At 40.4% G+C, this 17,825-nt stretch overlaps 3 protein-coding genes across 6 annotated transcripts in view; 1 reads left to right on the plus strand and 2 right to left on the minus strand.

Annotated features, from left to right (window-relative positions):
• The window catches only part of RB195_003304 (uncharacterized protein), a gene marked incomplete at both ends in the record, with an annotated part of 40,187 nt that extends 30,761 nt beyond the window's left edge, over positions 1-9,426 (plus strand). For 2 of the 3 annotated variants that reach the window (XM_064200904.1, XM_064200903.1), the window contains 15 exons: positions 1,363-1,542; positions 1,617-1,703; positions 2,210-2,329; positions 2,456-2,589; positions 3,126-3,186; positions 3,288-3,443; positions 4,295-4,397; positions 4,545-4,612; positions 4,693-4,857; positions 5,098-5,221; positions 7,075-7,216; positions 7,290-7,410; positions 8,333-8,394; positions 8,651-8,776; positions 9,325-9,426. In XM_064200904.1, coding sequence (XP_064056783.1) covers positions 1,363-1,542; positions 1,617-1,703; positions 2,210-2,329; positions 2,456-2,589; positions 3,126-3,186; positions 3,288-3,443; positions 4,295-4,397; positions 4,545-4,612; positions 4,693-4,857; positions 5,098-5,221; positions 7,075-7,216; positions 7,290-7,410; positions 8,333-8,394; positions 8,651-8,776; positions 9,325-9,426 — 1,751 coding nt within the window. Of the gene's footprint in view, positions 1-1,362; positions 1,543-1,616; positions 1,704-2,209; positions 2,330-2,455; positions 2,590-3,125; positions 3,187-3,287; positions 3,444-4,294; positions 4,398-4,544; positions 4,613-4,692; positions 4,858-5,097; positions 5,222-7,074; positions 7,217-7,289; positions 7,411-8,332; positions 8,410-8,650; positions 8,777-9,324 lie in introns of those variants that run through there. The other variant, XM_064200902.1, reaches the window with a different exon arrangement.
• Positions 8,762-9,395, minus strand: RB195_003305 (uncharacterized protein; the record flags this gene model as incomplete). The annotated part of the gene is made up of 2 exons (XM_064200905.1): positions 8,762-8,917; positions 9,306-9,395. The coding sequence occupies 2 exons, from the start codon at positions 9,393-9,395 to the stop codon at positions 8,762-8,764; spliced, it is 246 nt and encodes an 81-aa protein (XP_064056786.1).
• Positions 9,427-11,691: 2,265 nt separating the features above from the next.
• Positions 11,692-12,004, minus strand: RB195_003306 (uncharacterized protein; the record flags this gene model as incomplete). 2 transcript variants are annotated; one of them, XM_013440247.2, is made up of 2 exons in its annotated part: positions 11,692-11,802; positions 11,876-12,004. In XM_013440247.2, the coding sequence occupies 2 exons, from the start codon at positions 12,002-12,004 to the stop codon at positions 11,692-11,694; spliced, it is 240 nt and encodes a 79-aa protein (XP_013295701.2). The 2 variants fall into 2 exon arrangements, with proteins under 2 accessions (XP_013295701.2, XP_064056787.1); XM_064200906.1 differs by having other exon boundaries at positions 11,876-11,977.
• Positions 12,005-17,825: the final 5,821 nt, after the last annotated feature.

Raw genomic sequence — 17,825 nt, forward strand, 5'->3', positions numbered from 1 at the left:
CTACGCACAGAATCCCACTCATACACTATTATAGTCAGGTCAAAACTACATGAATCAGGTTGTAGATGCGGTTCATTTGCGTATGCGCTTGACATGGCGAGGCAGCAATTGGAAACGAGGTGGGATCACTGCAAACTACATGGTTGGATGGTGCCAGCAAGTGTTTCACCGCGCTCCTGGCCGCTACGCTCCACTGAAGCGCCTTGACACAAGCCGCACACGCAATTGCGTACGTGCTTCATGTCGTTTTGACTCTACTTTACGTGACAATAAGGATGAGAAACTATGAGAAGCTAGGGAAAAGGCTATGATGCAAAGGTACTGTCGCTGAAGACAGTAGGACGACTCGTTGGCGGAGACGGACACCGATATAGTCGGGCAAAAGTTACCCAAAGTTCGGTGCAGTTGCGACTGCATTAGAAGCCCCTAGGTGCACTAGAAGCCGTTTATCGATAGCGAACGAGAGAGGGCTATCGATGGCTGCGCTCGGATTGCAGAGATGAGGGCACCTAGCAAGGATCCCGCCTCGACTGCAACCGCTAGATCCATCGTTGGCCTGAAGCCTGACGCAGCTGTCACATCGAGCGCAACTGCTTGCGCTACCGAACCACACTTCAGATCGTTTTGATCCGACTGTACTAAGCTTGTCTGACGCATTCGCATTTTCGTTGTGCTACGTTGCTTCCTCGGAGGAATAGTGCTCGGCATGATCTGCAGAACAGCAGCATACTATGTTCGACGATTAATGATGGTAAATGTTCTGTGATCCTGCCAAAGTCTGGATATTAAAGGCAGCGTAGCTCCTAATTGACGTACTGTGGGAAAAATAAAGTTTGTAAATAAAATATAGTTGGCAAATATTCGTAAGTAATAGCGTAAATCCGTTCAATTTCCTCTTATCATCCTAAAAAAACTGCGTGAGAAACGGCGTTCGTTTCCAAAAGGTAAGTCTTTAGGCTACAGTTGCACATCTTCAAGAAATTCATCTTCAAGAAAAGAAAAAAAAAAGAAGGAAAGAAAAATGAAAGAGAGAGACAGTCAAGAATCAATGAACTCTCTTCAAAAGCCGATTCATATAAAAATAATGTGTGGGCTCCTGATGGAACAGAAGCGTGTAGGAAGGTGGCGCGTTCTCACGTGCCTCGTAGGGAATCAAATTGTTTCCCACGCCGTTTTTAGTGGAAATTGAGCGGCTGATTGAGAATTGATTCACTGATAGACGCCCATATTAGTAATTTGCACACCAAACTCCATTTTTCCCATCAGCATTCCACACTACGTCAATTTCAATACGCTGCCTTTAAAAAATGAATGTGAATTGATAGAAAGCTTACATTGCCTTAGCAAGTTGCCTGATTAAAGGTATCGCCACGCCATGCTATTCCAAAAATCTTATCACGGACCTATACGGGAATGCGTTCTCTTGTCGTTCCGGCGACTGTCCTCGAGGTGAATGTTTGACGGCAGTTGGTGAAGACGTTGGAGTGTGTTGTCAGATGCCAGAAACAACAACGACACCTGAACATTTGATGAGAAAATCTAGTGAGAATTTCTTGTTTGAGTCCCTAAGCACTCAGTTTTCTGAAATGTCCCTCTTGTGTTTTTTGTTTTTTCAGATTGCATTTTATATCGTGCTGCGGTTGAAGAACTTCGTAGGCGTAACGCTGTGGATATGCCTCCACCGACATGCGATCCGAATACAGGTACACATATTTCCTTCCATTATAAGACATAAAGGGCTAAAACCAAACGTAAACTAAAAATGATCTATAATCTACAGCTGTTGGACTAAAATTCCCTGGAGAAATAAAAGATTTGTACAAAAATCTTTTTTTGAATTTTACATTTGTGCTCAAGTTTATGGATGTCTCCCTAGCTTATTTACGACAAGTCTAAGATTACCTCAAGTTGCTCGCTTTCTGAACAATTCCGATTATCAAAAATTAAATAAATCCTTGAAGAGAACCTTCTTCTTTTCCCAAAGGCATGTTCTTACAACGGATTCACACAGGGCACCAATTCTATCAGATAACTTCTGGAATTAAATGTATTGCGTTAGAAAAAGTGCAGGAAGAGAGAGATTGGTAATAGTTTTTTTGAAAAAAATCCTTGCACAATTCTGGAGCATTCTTGCTTTGGTTGGTCGTTTAAGTTTAAAGGAACAGAGAACTAAGAAAGGATCGCAGCTACAGGTTACGGTTTGTTTTAGGACTGTTTTCAAGAATACAGTGCGATAATTCCGGAACATGCTGGTGCGTAGACGTCGAATCGGGCCGAGAAACCCCGGGAACTCGAAGGGAGAAGTCAGTTGGGCAGAATGTTTGTGAAGGTGACTTTAGATTTATCTTCAAGTAAAGAAATAATCCGTAATTTTTTTCTCTTGCATAAAATTTTTGAAAGTTGAATTCGCTTTATTTTTGCTTAAGGCCTAACACATATGCTTTACACGTTTTAGGTTCACGAATTTGTCCACGGCAGTGCCCATCCACCTTGTGCCCATATGGTCTAGCTCTCGATAAGGACGGATGTCCACTGTATGACTGCGGTTGTACGTCACCCTGCGATCCAGTTACTTGTAAAGCCGGTGAAGTAAGTGAAGTAAACAAATGCTGACTGCATTTTTTAGATTTTTTTCTTAAAAAGGTGGGTGAAAGGAAGATAAAAGGTGGTCTCCGGGCAAAGAATAAAGTCCCAATCTGCTTCGGGTGCTCTAACGAAATTTAACTGAATTCGGAATCATTGAGGTTTATGAAAGCCTGTTGGCCCATACAATAGCATGCGGGGGCGAGCCGATGTGTCAAGTCACTGTTTTTATTCACCCAGATATGTCTGGTACCAATTTATCGACTCTGTGGGCATGAATTGCTTAGTTGCCATTGGGACGGTTTCGAACCATCGATCGATCGTGCACTCACAGCTGTAACACTTCCCGGATAAGCCAAATCTGCCCACTGGGGAAAGACCACTGAAAATTTCTCACAAAGATAATTTCACCGTTCGTTACCCCTCAGACTCTAACATTCATTATTTTATTTTTGTAATGATTTATTAATTCATTTACTTATTATTTTTTACTTTTATTATTTATTTTTATTTTTGTTATCTATTTGTTACCATTCTTCCAGGTATGTGTGCTACGAACTCCTCAGTGCTCCTCAACTTCAACATGTATCCCTATCCCCACATGTATGTGATGAATACCATTAAAAATCATTTATACAATAATTTCTTACATTTACAGGCCTTTGAGCGTAATAAATAAATAAATAAATTTTTTACAACTCTAGGTGAAAATTCACCGTGTAACGTTGGTGATCGGCCAGCGGTGGATCCACGAACTAAGCGACAATTCTCGTGTCGTGAATCCGGTGAAATCTGTCCTACAGGATTCTATTGCACCGGATTCGATCCAGAAGGAACTGGAGTGTGTTGTCCGGGTAGAGGTAAAGCATCTGTCTGAACCATTAAAGGATAAAGAATAAAGTTTCTGGCGTTAATCAATCCGCTAGGGATGCGCCCCCACGTTCACCTCAATTCAGATTCGTTTGAGGTTTACGAACGTGTATCTGGCCTATGACTTGCGGTGGCTAGCCGATGTGTCAAGTCTGACCATTATCTTAAAATATTCCACTTCACTTCTGATCACTTCAGTGTCTCTGTATTAGAAAGATACCCGATAGAAGTGTTTTCTAGATCACTAAGAATTGTTATGGCAAAAAAAAATATTTATTTTATGATCAGTTAGTAGGAAATGTTTGAAGGGTGAACGTGATGAAGATATTCACGAGACTGAATAATGAGGAATAGCAAATTACAGATATTACAAAACTATAATAATTACAGATAACTGTTTGTAATAATAATATAATGTAATATGTAGTCTTTGTTTTTCGAAAAAAAGGATTTAGGATCTTTATTTTTATTTTTCAAGTTTTCTCCTCATTTACTTTTTGCGCAGCATTGGCGATAAATTCCTCACAAATGCCAACAGGACTCAGCCGCTTCCAGCTCTAGGACCATAGTTACCTGACTCATCCTCTTCCGAATACTGTTTCCCAGCAATCTCAAAAATTGTACTTTTTAAAAGAACGTTGATGTTATACAGCGATGAAACATTGCTGGAGCACTGCAGAAAAGAGAAATGCTCAGAATTTTCTGACTTTTTCGCATAGATTTCTTCAGAAGATTCAAGAAACTCACGCGTCTGCCGAACAATTTTGTTCAAACCACTATATATATGATTTATATTATTTTATCATTATCATATATATTATCCATATTCATATGATCTCAGAGCCACTCGTGACTAAGGCGAAGGTATCCAGTTGTCCACACGGTGATCCTTTTGCCAGTTCCTCTGACGGTACACCTATGGCATGTTCTGCTATGGTCAACACGTAAGTATCTTGTTTCTGGAAATGTGTTTCTCACATCTTCTCTAGTGTTTTTGTTTCTCTCATGTTTATTTTTTCCTTTTTTCGTTTTTTTTTGCTCAGTCGGAGAGTAATCCTTTTCTCTCTTGAGAAGTTTTTTTTCTTCTTCAGTTGTCCCTCGACTCATTTCTGCTCAGCGAAGCCAGGCGAGAAAATCGGAGTATGCTGCGTCTCTAAACGTACGTGAATCATTGATCTCAATGCATATTTTTGATATAACTGTAAAATTTGGAAATTTGTTGGTATAAGGTCACTTCAGGTCACGTATGCGTCCTAAATCCTGACCGGGGTCCATGTTCGGTGTCGGTGCCTCGATACTTCTATTCTCCGGTGAATCAAACCTGTACACGATTCGAATACGGTGGTTGTGCCGGAAATCTGAATAATTTCGCCACTCGCGAACATTGCGAAAACTTTTGTGAAGGTAAGTTTATTTCAATGTGGATGGAATTTTTTTTAGTAATTCTAGTAGGGAAAATATCCAGAGAAAAAATAGATTAGGCGGTTCAAAAGACGGTAAATCATCAAATTTAATGTTTGGCCAGTCTATGAAGCTGCTGACGATGTAAAAATATTCATTATGTCACTTGTGATATTTGCAATAGTTATAGCTTATAATTTGTGGTGTTTGCTTTTTGCAGACTGCTCAAATTTTTACTTCCAGGTGTCGCTTCGGATTTTCTCACAGCATATCACGATGAGACTTCAAACGCTGTTGAAACCTATGAGCTTGGTTTTTCTCTCACTGGTCCACAAATTCCCGCGGGTGCACGGAAAAGAGCACAACAGTAGGTTTTCTTTTTCCTCACTCATTAGCACGTGGCGCCAAGAGTACGGTAGGAGAGAGGTTGTTGGAGTAGGCTATTCAAACCCTAATTAAAGGCATCACCCCACGAAAGTGGGGTGATGCCTTTAATTAGGGTTTGAATAGCCTACTCCAACATTCCGTCCACTTCTTCCTAACTGATTCCGTCCACTTCTTCCTAACTGTCGTAAAAAAACGGCCCGTAAGATGCGGCGCGTGCACGAGGCTGGCGTGCTCTAATCGAACTCGTAGAAAAGAGCGCACCGGAACGCTCGAAGTCGTATCTGTCGTGCCGTTTATTATGGGAATTAGGAAAAAATGGACGAAACCACCCTTCTCTCTATAATCTACCACTCCGTATAGGCATAGCCCACCCGCACCTGAAACCCGCACCACTCCAGACTCGCAGGGTGATCCCTTTAATTAGACAGTAGTTAAAATGGCTACTACTACAGTCGCTTGCCACTCTTTTTTTTTGTAAGCAGCAAAATTTCCAACAGCTTTTCCAAGAGTTCTTCTCTGGAACAGTGATAACACTGGCATAGTGTCAACTATGGCGGCGAGCATGGAAATTACAACTTAATGTTGACATCACGGTCGAAAGAAATCGAATCAGGAGATCAAATCACCAAATTTGTCCCTTTTTTTTTAGCATTTTTCGATTTCCTGCTCTAGATGATCGTTTTCTTACTAACGACAACAAAAATAACCTTAACGTATTGTGACTTGTCAGTATTTATTATTTTTTTTAGCAACAAATATGTTTAAAATCTGAGGCGCCCTTTGAGGGCGGCATCCTTGCTTAGAAGAGAAATTTTGAATATCTTAGACACAATCAGTTGGACCAGTTAGGTATTGCTGGATTAGTTTTTTTTTCAAAAAAAAAAGACGGAAAAATTATGTAGACTTCGAAACTGTGCAGCCAGAAATAGATTTTTTTGCTAAGAAATACGAAAAACTGGTAAGAACTGTGAAGATGTCACCAATAAAGCACCAAAAGTCGCTAACCTTCGTGGTCCCCTGCGGAATAATTCGCTAGTGATGCAGTTTGGAATAGAGTTCTATTTATGTTATTTCATATTTTATCCATATTTTTTTCATATTTATATTTATTTTTTATTTCTATCCTTTATTATTCTCATATTTATTTTTTAATATTTTTATTTATTTTTTTATTGTGTTTATATTTATATTTTGTTCGATATATATGTATATTATCTTGCTGTAAATTTTATATTATTATTTTATATTAATGAACTATATTTTTCACACTAATTGTTACATATTTCTTGTTTTATGGCACACCTGCTGGCGTTTTCAATAAATAAATGAATAAATAAATCAAAATAAATAAATAAATAACAAATAATAATAAATAAATGAAAAATAAAGGTAGGGTAAGCAAGACCATGAAACGATAAATCAGCAAGTTTTCAATTTCAAGAAGCAAAATTGGCGAGTTCCACATGCTATTCATTTGGTGGAAACGTACTCGTATTATTATTTTTATTATTGAATCATAGTTTTTTAAATTTTGTTTTTGCATATCACATATAACATATATTTTTTATTTGGTAACCGGGGTTAGTGAAACGATAAATCAACTGATATTCAATTCGAATAAGTAAAACTGGATATTTTCACCGCTATACAAACTTATTTACTCATAGATCATTATTGCTGGACGCATTAAACCTACATCGCTTTGCCGTTACCAAGATGAGATTGACGGATTTCCTGTGAACGCGTCACGGTTGTCTGCGGCAACAAAAGCACTAATGCACTAGACAGAAGGACCCAATATACTCTGCCAAAAAATATTAGTAATTTATTCAGATCGCTGGCTCAATTCCTTTCCGAACGATTCTCGTTACCAAGCGCCTCTATCGAAGATGTTGTCATTCTGGATGATAACACAGCTCGTTTCACCGTCAAAGATGTTCATGCAAGTGAAATCGCTAAGAATATCTCTGAAGCGGTAAGAGGAATTCTCTGCATAATTTTTTTCTAAAAATACTTCCGTAATAAAATAGTATTTTATGTCGATTTAGGTGAATGCAGGCTTGGAATTCTACCTGAACGGGAATTATTATCGTGCCGAGCCACATACTTGGTTTGCACATCAGTTGGCCGAACGTACCGTATCGAATGCAGCGAAGACAGTTTTCTGGAGTGAGTGTGGTGACTTTTTTAAAATATTTCATACTGTAATATAATCTGTGTATATTTTTATACGTTTCTATTCTCTAGAATTTTTTTTTGCTATTTCGGTAAAGATTTTCACTTAAGGCTTCCTTAGGCACAGCTCCTAGAGTATACTATTAAGAGTCCATTACTCATTTAAGTTTTTTGGTAGTATAAAATTTTTGGAAGTTTTAAAGGCATCACTCCTTGAATCAACTAAGATTCAATCCGAAGAGATAAAACTAGATATTTTTACAGGTATACAAATTTGTTTACTCGCTTTCTAATCAGGGGTGGTACAAGTTTCAGGTGGGTTATGCCTAAATGGGGTCGTAGATTGTGTGGAGGAGGGTGATTCTGTTCATCCTTTCCTAAAAAAAACGGCCTGGAAGGTGCGGTCCGTGCGCAAGACTGGCGCGCTCAAATCGAACTCGTTGTAGAAAAAAGCGCCCCGGAACGCTCGATGCCTCATCTTTCGGGCCGTTTTTTTACGGCAATTAGGAAGAACTGCACGGAATCACCTTCTTACCCACAATTCACGACACCGTATAGGTATAACCCACCTGAAACCCGTGCCACCCCAGATTTGTGAAGTAATGACCTTAAAAGGAGAACCCATTTGTGTTTTTATATGTAAGACCAGAGAAGAAGAGAAAAAATTAAATTTTCTTTGATCGTGACTGGAGCTAAAATAACGAAGGAATAAGTAATGTGGGTTAAAATAGATTTAGCGAGATTATAGAGCAAGGTAATAGATAAATGGATCAATAGATATTTCCTGTCCCAGTTTCTCATATCTTTTCTTGAGAAGGTGAATTAACAGGAGGATTTGTCATAATCATTATCCATCTGTCCCTCTTTGAAACCAACGCTAAAACTTAACGTCTAGTACTACTCATCAATTTTTCAGTCCTACTTGCTGCAGCTGTACTATTTGCAGTGGTTGTCGTCCTCGCGTTTATTGGAACTTGTGTGAGTTGTCCTTGATTTTGAAGTTGGGTTAAGCTGTTGTCATTAATTACATGGTTGTTTGTATAGGGTTCTTTTTTTCTCAAATAGTCAGGTAGAGTTAGTATCCGTGGTCTGAGGGTAATGCAAGCGGATCTTCGGATCGATCATCCGTTAATTTCGGTCCATCGATCATCCGTTAATCAAAAGTAACAGAAAGTAACGGATGAACGTCACTTTGCCGTCGTGTACCGCAGAATAAACGTAGCAGTCATTTTAGGCATATATCTTTTCCTCATCGAGGAATAAAGACACGAATAGCTCAGCTCGTGGTAGCACGCCATCGAATTTCGCTTCGAACAGTTTACTCAGTGGACGACCGCAACGGCGCCTACAATTGCAGCAGGCAAGTCAACTGTGCTTCTGCTTTTGGTTTTGTGCTTCTTCTTCTTCTTCTTCTTCCTTCTTCTTCTTTTTTCTTCTTCTTCTTCTTCTCCTTCTTCTTCCTCTCCTTCTCCTTCTTCTTCTTCTTTTCTTCAAAATTTCTCTTAAAGTCGCCGTCAAACACTTTGTGTTGACTTATATTATCATTATATTCTTCTTACATCCTCGATGGAGGAGGGCGCTTGTATCCTCCTTTCCCGGACGATGAGACGATAGTAGATAGGGCGATAATGCCAACGCTAACAGAAAACGATTCTACTACGACTTTGTCACTGTGAACTAATTCTAATCACATTCACACTCGAAAAAAGGCAAAAAAAACTATTTCTAAAAAAAAAGGAAAGGTACATAGGACCCTGGAACTTCCCCCGTCATCATCTGATCAACTATTCTCCTATCGGGATTGGCCCAGAATGTGTCACTTCAGAAAGAAACAAATGTTTAAAAACCACTGTATTACCGTACACATCAACCGTACAAATCTCACTTACTCGGTAATTTTCTTTCCAGGAGTCACGCTTCCCCTCAAACGCTACCACTCGATCGGTGCGGTCCATCCCACAAATCCCGTCCATAACCATTCCAAGATCACGCACTGACACTTATTATTGATTAAAACACTTTATTTTAGAAAAAAAAGAACTATGCGATTGAACTCCTCTTACTTTCTATACTGTTAACCTCCCTCAGCATTTTCTTCTCTGCAATTTACGTGTATTTTTTTAAAGTTCTGATGTTGTACTTATATGTTTGCTCAAGCTTTAATTTCTCAACTTAAAATAGTAGTATTTTAGATGATATGATAAAACATTAAATAAGATTTGTTATTCATTATTTAAAAAAAGAAAAGGAAGACAGTGTTATCGATTTTTATTTTCTCATTGAATTGACGGGTAAATTATCAAGTTGTTGCTCATCAAAGCATTTTCAGGAATTAACCGAATGGCGAAGTTTAGGTTCCGGGGAAAATGTACGTAATTCGGGTGAGCGGGGGCGGGCACTCAGTAGCTTACTACTTTACCTTATCTTAGTTTTTCTCTTAGTAACTTGTTAGGGATCTTCTAAGAACAAAGTTTAGGTCCTAGAACCCCTACTGATTTAGTTATTTACTTCCCGAAAAAAGGACGCCACTGAGTGCCCTACCTCCAACTACATTTTACTCCACGTTCCCCTCTCTTTTTACTGTAACATTTCCCGAGCTGAAATCTGCTATGTGAGCACCCTATCCAGCAATATGTGACCGAAATTATCACAAAGACATTAGGGTGATATGGTTATTTGCGTCTAACGAAAAAGAAAAGAAAAAGAATAAAAGAAAAATGGATGTAGCACAGTCGGTAAGAAGTTCCTTTGCGAATCTTTGGTAGGCTGATGGTTCAAAACCGCCTCAGAGCCAAACAACCCTTTCATCCCTTCGGATTCGATAAATTGGCACCAGCTTTGCTTGGTAGGAGAAAAACACTGACCTTATACATCGGCTAACCCAGCAAGACAATGTTTAGGCTAGACACGCGTTCGTAAACCTCGAAACATTTTGAATTGAAGTGAACGTGGAGGCGCATCCCGAGCGGATTGAAAAGCGCCAGACACTTTACACCCCATCAATCTATGTTAAAGGCACCACACCACGAATCTGAGGTGGTACGGATTTCAGGTGGAGTATTCGTTTACCGGATCGTAGATTATGGGGAGAGAGGTGATCCTTCTTCTTTCTAATTGGCGTAACAAACGGCCCGAAAAATACGGCTTCGGGCGTTCCAGCGCGCTATTTTCTACAAGGAGTTCGACTGGAGCGCGCCAGCCTTGTGCAAGCCGTTTTTTTTTTTTGTTGCGGCAGTTAGGAAGAAATGAACGGAATCACCCTTCTCTCCACAATCTACGATGACATATAGGAACTCCCCACCTGAAACCCGCTGGCTTCTAGCTAAGTCTCATACCTTGTTTACTAATTTAATTTTGACTTGAGACGGCTGCTGCACATATTTTTGGAACAGAAATTCAGTAAAGAGATGTGCCTCAAACAGAAAAGGTTCATAGCTGCGGTCCGCAGGTTCTGGAACACACATGCTTTCGATCCACAGATTTCTCGATCTAATGTTAAGAAGCCCGGTCATTCGTTCTTCAATCTTTTTTCTTTGAATTTATTGAAGAAGAAACGAAACGAACAACCAGAACACAACTGCTTTTAAAAAAGCCTTGACTCTTCACTAATGTTATTTTCCGTCCTGACTTCATTTCCGAGCAACTAACAAGCTCAGATCTAATCCTATTTTTGTCCCTTCAAAATCCACAACGTGTAATATGTCCTTTTGCACTCTTTTCTTAAATTCTTTTGTTGTTGCAAAAATAAAATTGTCTCGATCATCTGAGTTAATGCCTGACTGCATATCAAATTGTAGAATCATATAATATTTAGTCACAACCACTAATATTTGTTCGGGTGACCTCATTCGATACAAGGCACTCTCGTCTTCTTGGACCACACTCACTTGTCGCTTGGCCCCACTTCCTCCAATACCGAAAAAAAACCGAAGGTGCAAGGTAAAAATAGGTACTGGCGCCTGTAGCTCCAAGTCGCAAGTTCGAAGTTTTTGCTAGGAAGAGAAAAGAATGATCGTTGGGATTCTCACATGTGTGGTGAATCCACAACAAGATGAAATGAATTCGAGAAAACTCGGAAATTCAATTCTCAACCGGAAGTTAGTGGTTTGACTACGTGGGAGCACTTAAATCCTGCATGATTGAGAGAAAAGTTTTATTTGTCCCGGTCCATTTTGTATTCCGTAGAAGTAGAATTATTATATTTATATTATCAGAAGATGATCACGTTGTCATATTTGTTATTATTAGCAGAGCTTCATTTAGAAAACACTCGAACTAACAACGGCCACATTTTTTTGGACATTTTCTCCATAGATGTGTCATTGACGGATTGTAGCATATGTCAGATTTACTGTAGAGACGACATTCGTGAGCGTCTCTGCAACGCTAAAAAATCCATAGATTACCACAAGAGAAATTAGGAAGGATCATTAGTGAAGCAATCCCGAGAGCAACTCACCTTCTTCATATCTTTTCCTGAATCCTTCTTCAACTTACCGCCGTTCTCAGGTTTCTCGGTAGCTGCGACGGTGGACAGCAGCAGTAGAGAGAAGACGAGCATTAGGAGAACAAAGTGACGGAAGAACATTTTGACTACCTAGTGAGTGGTTTACAGTCGTATATATATACGAAGGCTCCTCGTGCTGAAATTCTTAGTCACCACCAATAAAAGGTGCGCATAATCTTAATACTCTCTCGAAAAACAGCTTAATAAGCGTGTTCTGTCTCAAAAATAAATGCCTGAATCATTACAAACCGATTTGTACTTTATGATTGCGCAACGCTAGGCCTTATGAGAATTGTTCATAAAAAACATTAGCGATGATATCATGGAAACATGTATGACAACTTTGGCAAACGTTACGACGGGCAAACAATGACGCATTCATGAACAACGCTGCTGTTCATTTTTCTATTTTCACACGGAGAAGCGGAACATCTGCGGTAGGCTCAAAACGACATCACAAGCACGTACACAATTGCGTACGCAGCTTTTCTCAAGGCGCTTCGGTGGAGCGTAGCGGCTAGGAGTGTAGTGAAACCCCTGCTGGCACCACTCATCGCTGCAGTTTGCGACGGTCCCACCTCGGTCCCAAATGCTGCCGTTTCGAGCGAGCTCGTACGCAAATCCACCGCAACTACACTCGTGATCCATGTCATTTTGACCCGACTATATTATGTATACGCATTGCGTTGTTTACTCCGTACATATTGTGGAATGTCCATAGATATGAAAAATCGAGATGTGCGACTTCATTTGGAGTTCATGACTGACGCACCGAAGTTCACTAGGAATATTCATTTTTCTCAGGCTTTTCGACCTTGTCAACCAACAACAACAAAATCGTTGCACGCAGAAAAGTTTTGGCGAATGGCCAAAGCTACAAAGACGAATAGTGTTGTTCTCAGAGATTCCATCACTCCCCTCGGGCACTTTACCTTTCAAGTTGTAGTCTATGGCGATGTCCTGGACGGCAGCCCCTTTTTGGAATGTGTGAGAATCTTGCGCCATACAACTATACAGGTTCGTTTCCGTAGCGCACAATCAAATGGGTGATTGCGTTTAGTGAAAGCAGAGCCACTGCGGGCAGGTAGCGGTAGGACTCGTGTACGCAGCCCCACAAAAACGAGCAGAAAGGAAGAGTACACCTCCGTAGCCAATAACTTGGTGTTGTACGACGGACCTTTGCTATTTTCGATCTCTGGCGACGATACAGACTACGCAGCACATACTAACACAGACTACCTAGTAACGTCCGCTGGTAGGTAGAATTGTGCTGTTAACACCAAGATCACATTACCATCAACGTAACGACCAAAGTTAGCGAATTTTTCTTTATCGCCTGATCAATTCGAGACTTTCTACAACCTCTTTCTACCTCCTTTTTGGAAGAAAACTTGTGTTGTATCGGGTTGTTCAGAGGACAGGTAGCAGATAGCGCATATATCTTCGAGTTGGAGCCTCGTATACAAATCTGATTGCTTTCTGATCGTGCTGGTCCGGCTTGTGCTGAATACAATGAAGCACGTACAAATTATATAACGTGCACGGTTCTCACTCTGTATTGCTACTTGGCCAGATCGGACGGAAAAGCGTGTTTTCAACGTTGTGTGTCCGTAAAAGGCTGATTTGTCCCCAAACTCCTGCAAATGAACATTAAGAACTCAAACTGACACCGTCAGCGACTTCTTCATATGATTCAAAACAAAAGCGGAACCATCCTTGATCCCGCACCTTACGACCCCGTATAGAGTTTGTCCATCGGAATTCCATACCACGTCAGATTCGTGCGGTGATGCATTAATCTATTAGGATTCATCTATTTATAACCATTTCACCTTCTAATTCCGTGGAAGTAAGATTTAAATACGGTATCAATCGAATGAGCGCGCATTTTATGCACTAATTTCATATTTTTTTACCCCAGCTAAGCTGGTCATCGGACCCTGATATTTCAGGAAGGAGCTGCGTCCCGTCCAGAATCCATATCCTTGATAGGTTAAAGGCATCACCTCACGAATCTGAGGTGGTGCAGATTCCAGGTGGAGTATTCGTATACGGGATGGGAGACTACGGAGAGGGAGGTGGTTCCGTCCATTTCTTGCTAATTGCCGTAAAAAACGGCCCGGAATATGCGGCGCCGCACAAGACTGGCGCGCTCCAATCGAACCCCTTGTGCAAAATGGTGCGCCAAAACGAATGAAACCGTATCTTCCGGGCCGTTTTTTACGGCAATCAGGAAGAAATGGACGGAATCACCCCCCTCTCCGTAGTCTCCCATCCCGTATACGAATACTCCACCTGGAATCTGCACCACCTCAGATTCGTGGGGTGATGCCTTTAAACGCTCAATGGGAACATGAAGTCTTTCGCAACGACTCTTTTCGTATTCTGGTCGACTGCCGATGTCGAGTTCAGCGTCGATAGGGACTTTAAGGAAGGACGTCAATTTTCACAGAATATGGAGCATCAATGAGTTCGCTAATTCTTCGCATGCTTCTGCTGCTCGAGAATGCTGGCAGAACCAGACTCAAAAAAGACTCACTTCGGCGAAAATGCGGAGCAAGATTAGGGGATAATACCAGTTTAGCCCCACCGATAAATCTATCAAGTCTATCCTCTCCGCTCTAGAGGCTCACAGGAAGGAGCTAAAACGATGGCTTAAAAAATCATTAAATCTTAAAAAATCAGCAATCTTGAAGAAAGCAGCCGTTATGCCAATATTTAAGCAATGACGAAGCAAACTCGTAGCTAGATGTGACGAGTTTTTCACACTGAAAAAGTCGTCACTTCTAGTTAAGGGATCATCAGCTGACTGCTATGTGCTTGCGATGCATCTCTTTTTTAGTCGATACCATTTCAATATTAAGAACCATGCCACATCGGCATCATTGCCCAAATATACCACAGATCTTGAATTTTCGACTCCACTGTTCTCTACAACTGCTTCTCGTCCGAACAAGGCTAGATTAAATTTCCAGGTCTTAGTAAAAGTCATAACAAACTTTTTGTTTTTACCTTTTTACCGTCCTTTTTGGTTTTTTTTTACAAATTAGGTATTACAAAATTAGGAAGACTCAGGCTGCCAGGAAAAAAAAGATACATTTATCAAGTGTAGAAGATGTGAGAAAATTGGTCGTCCTTGAACAGCGTCGAACTCCCGACCCTGCGAACGCATTCACTGTTGTTACAACCGCTTAAAAACTTTCGACCCAGCAAGGACTCGAACCTTGAATCTTCGGTTTAGGAGACCGACGCCTTATCCATTAGGCCACAGGGCCATGCATTTTGTGCAATTCAACAGCTTTTCATCTCTGTATGGTGTATAGAGTTGCCGTGGGGTGATACCCTGAACTCGATTTCAGAGTGACTGGTCAGGTGCTTTTTAATCCAGAAGTTTTTGATGAAATATGACACTAAGGTATGAAAAATATTGAGGTGTGAAAAATAACTGCAACTAACTGTTTCATAAGAGATTTCTCCTTTTTCTTGTCAAAAGCCAAAATAAACAAATAAATACTAAATACTTATCCATGTTCGACTGTCCTTGAACCTTGGCATAGTGAATACGTAGCTTTCATCGATTTTATTAAGGTGTAGTCGAGATTGGCATTGATCTCTATTAACAACTAGATTTTCGGCGTTATCATCTTCATCAAATCCCGAAAAAGGAAATCCCATAAGTGATTTTTTTTCTTCACAAATCTTTTCATCACCTTACAGAACATATTTAAATGGTTTGCATACTCAGTGACCAGCATATCGGCTAGTGCTTATCTTATGCAATGAAAATGATGACGAAGCAGACCACATCGTTCAATCACTATGAGTCACGGGCACTTCCATAAGGGACCCTACTGCTCCGTACCGTAGATCAAAACCCACACAGATTTTGACATGAGGTTAGTCCGTTTGTGATCGCAATGCACCCACCCTTTCTGTTCATTTTTGGACTTTTGGCAGTTATCCAAAACCTTTTTAGTGTTCTAACTGGTATGACTTGGTCTCGCAGGACACCCGTCCTAACCTTAACCTATATTCCAATGTTTTAATGACGTATTTTGTGGTGAGGTAAGAGAAGAGCGAAAATTTTGATTTTCGGAGCACATCTAGATGCTTCTTCGCCTGAAAACACAGTGGCCGCCCAGTTTCTCGTATATAATCGTTACCACACGATCTGGATATGATAGGGCAAATCACTTCCGACAAGATGCAATCTAAGAAAAGAGGATAGTCGAGCTTTTCGAGAAGCACCGTTCGTAGCTGGGTCCCCATTAGATATTGCTACTTACTTAGAAAGTACCGATCCGATCTGACTGAGGCACCACGACGAGATTCGTCAGGAAAGTAACATTTATCAGAAGTTGTAAAACCAGTGAAGGCTGCTGAGGGAACCGTAGCGTGTACAAAAAATGTCAACAAAAAATGAAACAAGGGTGGAGCGTTCTAAGGTGCCTCGTTGCGACAAATGCGGTTCCCTCCAACTATTTCAGTTTCATGATACGTTGCTTTTAAGCAGAATCAAAGCTAAAATCAAATTAGCAGCTACACTCCTGCTCGAAAACTTGATTGGCTTTATCAAGTTGGTTCACCTCACAACATTTTCTTTTTTTCGCGATTTTGGATCGGAGCAGAAAGAAGTCGAAAACTAATCATTATGCACAAGACGTGGAACACTTAGGCCTCGACTTTCTTTGAACGCTTGGGCCGTGCTGCCACAAGCAACCTTTTTTTTTAATATTCACAATATCAAATTCCAAAAACTGTTTACTTCCTAATGCAACAATCTTCTGTCCATCGTATCTACGAGTTTGTAGAAGAGGGTCCCATGTTGCTGTTCGGAGGTATAGTCAGTTCAAAACGACTTGGTGTTAGAAGTGGAAATTAACTTTCATTTTGCCTTCAATTTCGCATGGGAGGAAGCAAAGCAGAACATTCACTGATGCACTTCGCGGTCAACTAACTGAGAATTGTAGTTGAAAAAGTTGGTGACTACATTGTAGGTAAAGGATATAGCTTAACTCGAAAACGAATTAACCGATCAATGGCGCTTTGTTGGATTAAATTTGACATATCACGAAACTGACGATGTCGATGTCTCTGTGAGAAAATATAGAGTTTGGAGTTTAGAGTGTAGATCCAACGCCCGTTCATGGGTTGCGCGCTCTGTCTTACCACGTAGCGAATTCTACAGTACGATACAGGTAGGAGCAAATGTTCCTCATGGTGTTTTTCAGGATGATTAGGGAAAGTTCCGCCGAGTTACCCTTATGCTCGTAACTCCATATTTGTCCACAGAGACTCTAACATTGTCAGTTTCGTGATACGCTGCCTTTAACGAGCTGCGCTATTTTATGCTCCATCTTAATACGATGACGAATTGGCAAAATTTGAAGTTATAGTAACACACAGCCCTGGTTAGCGGTTAAACTGTTGAAATGTTATCCATGAATGGAGCATAGAAACAAAAAAAAAACCAAAAAAAACCCATGCGAATTCTACAGTACGATACCTTATGGAACAAAATTTTGGTACAAGCTATAACAATTCGAAAGACATTTAGTCACTTCCTGTGAAATTCCAACAGTCGTATACCTGACAGACTGTCATAAACCACTTCTGTTTCGCTTATCGTCCAGGCTTTTCAACTAAAAAAAAACAAAAAAAAACAAAAAAAAACAAAACGTATGATTAGTGAGATCCACATTACGCGATCCCAATTCATCATTTGTAGGGGTGTAAAGAGTTGCATCGTAGGAGAACTTGATTAGTTTGGTGCTCGGGTGCGTGTGAAGAGGATACCGGCGGATTTTCGAGCACGCACGGGTCATCCAGATGATCAGAACAATTAACGATGGTGCGCATATTAAAGAAATTCAACTTCATTTCTATCCAAGTAGCTGATCCT

The sequence above is a fragment of the Necator americanus genome, chromosome IV (assembly GCF_031761385.1).
Source record: "Necator americanus strain Aroian chromosome IV, whole genome shotgun sequence".
In the NCBI taxonomy this organism is placed as follows: domain Eukaryota; kingdom Metazoa; phylum Nematoda; class Chromadorea; order Rhabditida; family Ancylostomatidae; genus Necator; species Necator americanus.